Consider the following 3,051-nt stretch of genomic DNA (forward strand, 5'->3'; position numbering starts at 1 on the left):
GGCCGCTCGCCATGGCTGGGTTCCGGCCACTGCCATGGTCCTTTCTCCCATGGCTCAGGTGAGTGGCGCTCCGCCGCCTCATCCTTCTCCGCCGCCGCTCCCGCGCCGTCGCCCGCTTCGCCGTCGCCCGCTTCGCCGTCGGTCGCCGCCTCGACTACGGGTACCGCCGCTGGGCCCTCCGCCGATAGTGATGGTGTCGCGTTTGCTGTGCTCTCCGTCTCGCCTTCTTTGGCCGTGGGTGCTGCCGATGGGCCTGTCGACCCCTGTGGCCGTGCCCGCCGCCTCGGGTCCCGCTCGTCGCTGGCGCGTGGTGCCTCTTCCCACAGTCGTGCCTCCCCCGGCTCCTGCTCGGGCTGCTGAGGCGCGGGCCCCGAGGCCCACGATATGTGCAGCGTTTGCACCTGCCACAACATGCCGTCTCTTACCGCGGAGCGCACCTCTTGCGAGACGAATGGCCCAATGGCGGCTCCCTGTGGCCCGTGCCAGTGCTGCTGATGCTGCTGATACTGCTGCTGCTGCCGCGGCTGCTGATCCCCTTCGCCGCGCGTGTCGTCGTCCGGCGGCTGACTCTGGAGCGGCTCTTCCTCTGCTCCCGGCGGCGGTGGGGCCTGCGGCCGTGGCTCCTCCTCGGACTCGACGTCTTCAGGGGGTGGCTGCCAAAGCTCTTCCTCCTCCACCTCGGCTCGTCGTAGCCTCTCCTGCCACTCCTCTTCGGGCGACTGGACTCGGGCCGCCTTCGGCGCTGGTGGGCACTCCGCCTCCTCCTCTTCGCTGGAGATCACCGCCAGCCCGCCTGCCGCGCCCTCCGCCCGCGTCGCCCTCGCCTTCTCCGCTTCCGTCCGCAGACGCGCCCTCTCCTTTTGCTCCGCTGCGTGCAACTTGCTAATGCACCTCCATTGGTGCGCGACGTCTCGTTGGTGGCGCTCCGCCTCCGCTTCTCGCGCCTCCTTCTCGGCCTCCTGCGCGGCCTTGAGCCTCTTCGCCAGCGCCAGGGCGTCCTCCCACACCCGCCGTTGCCTCTGCTCCTCCGCTGCCGCGGCCAGTGCGAACCGCCGGTGCCATTCCGCGAGGCGTCGTGCCTCAGCGGCCGCGTCGTCTTCCGGGGCGTCAGCCGGCGTTGCCTGTGGCTCCTTGACCGCGGTTTCGATCGGCGTTGGCTGCCGCTCCTCGACCTGTGGGTCTGTCGGTTGCCGACCCCGTTGCCGCGCCGCCGACCTCCCCCTTGTGCGCGCCGACGACGCCTCTTCCCTGGGCGCACGCGTCGACTGGGTGGACGCCCGCTTCGAGACCCTCTCCCTGGGCTCCTCCTTCCGCGTTGTGTGCCCCCTCTGTCCTCTCTCAGGCCGCTCCTCGCGCTTGCTGGTCCGGGACTCCTCGCGGTTGACGGTGTGGGGCTCCTCGCGCTTGCTGACGCGAGGCCCCTTGCGCCTACTGGCCCGGTGCTCTTCGCGCTCCTCGGCGCGGGGCTCCTCGCGCTTGCTGGCGCTGGGCTCCTTGCGTCTGCTGTTCCGGGGCTCCTCTCGTCGGTTGGTCGGGGGCTCCTCGCGCTTCGCCTCGTGTGCGCGTTTCCTCCGAGGTGCCGGCTCCCAGCTCACCAACTCCAGATCGCTTCCCTCATCGGTGTACCCCGTCGATACCACCGGGGACATCGTCGGTCCCGTGGATCCCGCGGGCGACACCAGCGGTGAGGCCAATAGCTGGAGCTCCGGGGACCTACTCCTGCTCGCCCTTTGCCCGTCTCCTATGGCTGGATACCCGCGGCGAATCCATTTTCGCTGCTCCGTCAGGTATTTTATTAAATGATGCTGCATTTTATACTCTTTCCTTTTTTTTTCTCCTCGCACGTGGTCCACTTTGAAAAGACCTGATCGCGCGCTGCCCCCTCCTTTATAAGGGCTCGTGCCGGTGCTCACCGTTCCCTGTAACGGTGCCTTACATGGGCCCGTGGGACGGCTCTCTCTTGCTTTCCAGCTGGCTCTCTCGCTCGCTCCCGTTTTGAAAGTTATCCGCGCCTCTCGCCGCGTTAACCCTAGGGTGCCCCCTGGTTTTGTAAGCCTTCCTTCGGTTCCCACTTCTTCCTCCTTTTTTTTTTTTTTATATATATTTTCTTCTTATTTGGCCCTTTTTACTTCCAGGTCTGGCGACGTGTTGTTTGGCTTTGCCTTGGATCTGGTAAGCTTTCCGAGTTCTTGGGTTCCTCATCTCACCTTGCCTTTTCTTTCAGCCCGTCCTTGGTTCCGATCCAGGGTGCTGACCGATCTTCCAGCCCAGGATCTACAGGTCCTCCCACCTTTCGCCCGTGCTGCCCACATCGGCCCGCCCCCCGTGGCCAGCTCCGCCCGTCTCTGGATCGGCTTAGACGCGGATGTCCCCCCGTGCAGCGCCTCGGACCCAGGGATCATCCGATTCCCCAGCCGGTAGAACGCGCACGGGCGGCATCCGCTTTTGTCCCGCCATCCCCGACGTTAGCAGCTGGCTTCGATGTCCTGGACCAGGACCCGGACTTCTGCTCATCACGGAACCCCTTCCCGGGTGCCCCCTCGTCCGTCGGCATACCCCGCAACGCGCTCCCCCCCTGGGCTAGTGGTAACCCGGATATCTTTTATCCTTTTTGCCTTTGCTCCGCTCCTACTAGCTGACGAGCTAATCCTCCTCTTTTTTTTTATAGGTCCAGCTTCTTTGGTCGGCCGGCCGCTGCCTTCAGCTTAGTTTTACTGAACCTTAGTTGTAAGAGTATTCTGTATGGCCTTGTCCTGCGTGGCATCTAGTTGGGCCGCTCGCTCCTCCCTTGTGAGCGATTCCTGTCCTGCGTGACACGCGGGGTTCTTAGTTTTACCGATCCTTAGTTGTAAGCGTATCCTGTACGACCTTGTCCTGCGTGGCATCCAGTGGGGACCCTCCTCTCCGCCCCTGCCGCTAGTTTCTGTCTTTCGTGCTCGTCTATGCTCCGGTTCCAGGGCTTGTTTCAGGGGTTCCTTCCCCGGGTTGTGGCTTCAGATCCCCTATATGGGCGGTCCGCGTCCGCTTCTCGCCGTCCTTCTTCAATTTACA

General features: G+C 64.4%; 1 protein-coding gene across 1 annotated transcript; it reads right to left on the reverse strand.

Moving 5' to 3' along the window:
- Positions 1-882: 882 nt before the first annotated feature.
- Positions 883-1,811, reverse strand: LOC6899330 (translation initiation factor IF-2-like). Its single transcript, XM_033385076.1, has 2 exons — positions 1,216-1,811; positions 883-1,030 (listed from the first exon to the last, which is right to left on the reverse strand). Exons 1-2 carry the CDS (start codon positions 1,809-1,811, stop codon positions 883-885), a joined length of 744 nt encoding a protein of 247 aa, XP_033240967.1.
- Between the last annotated feature and the right edge of the window lie 1,240 nt (positions 1,812-3,051).

The sequence above is a fragment of the Drosophila pseudoobscura genome, chromosome X (assembly GCF_009870125.1).
Source record: "Drosophila pseudoobscura strain MV-25-SWS-2005 chromosome X, UCI_Dpse_MV25, whole genome shotgun sequence".
Taxonomy (NCBI): Eukaryota; Metazoa; Arthropoda; class Insecta; order Diptera; family Drosophilidae; genus Drosophila; species Drosophila pseudoobscura.

Excerpts from the sequence above, each read along its gene's own strand:
- LOC6899330 (XM_033385076.1), bottom strand. The coding sequence starts at position 1,811 with ATGCAGCATCATTTAATAAAATACCTGACGGAGCAGCGAAAATGGATT. Across the intron at positions 1,031-1,215 it reads TCGGCGCGCACAAGGGGGAG|CGGAGGAGCAGAGGCAACGG; the intron begins GTCGGCGGCGCG and ends TGGCCGCGGCAG.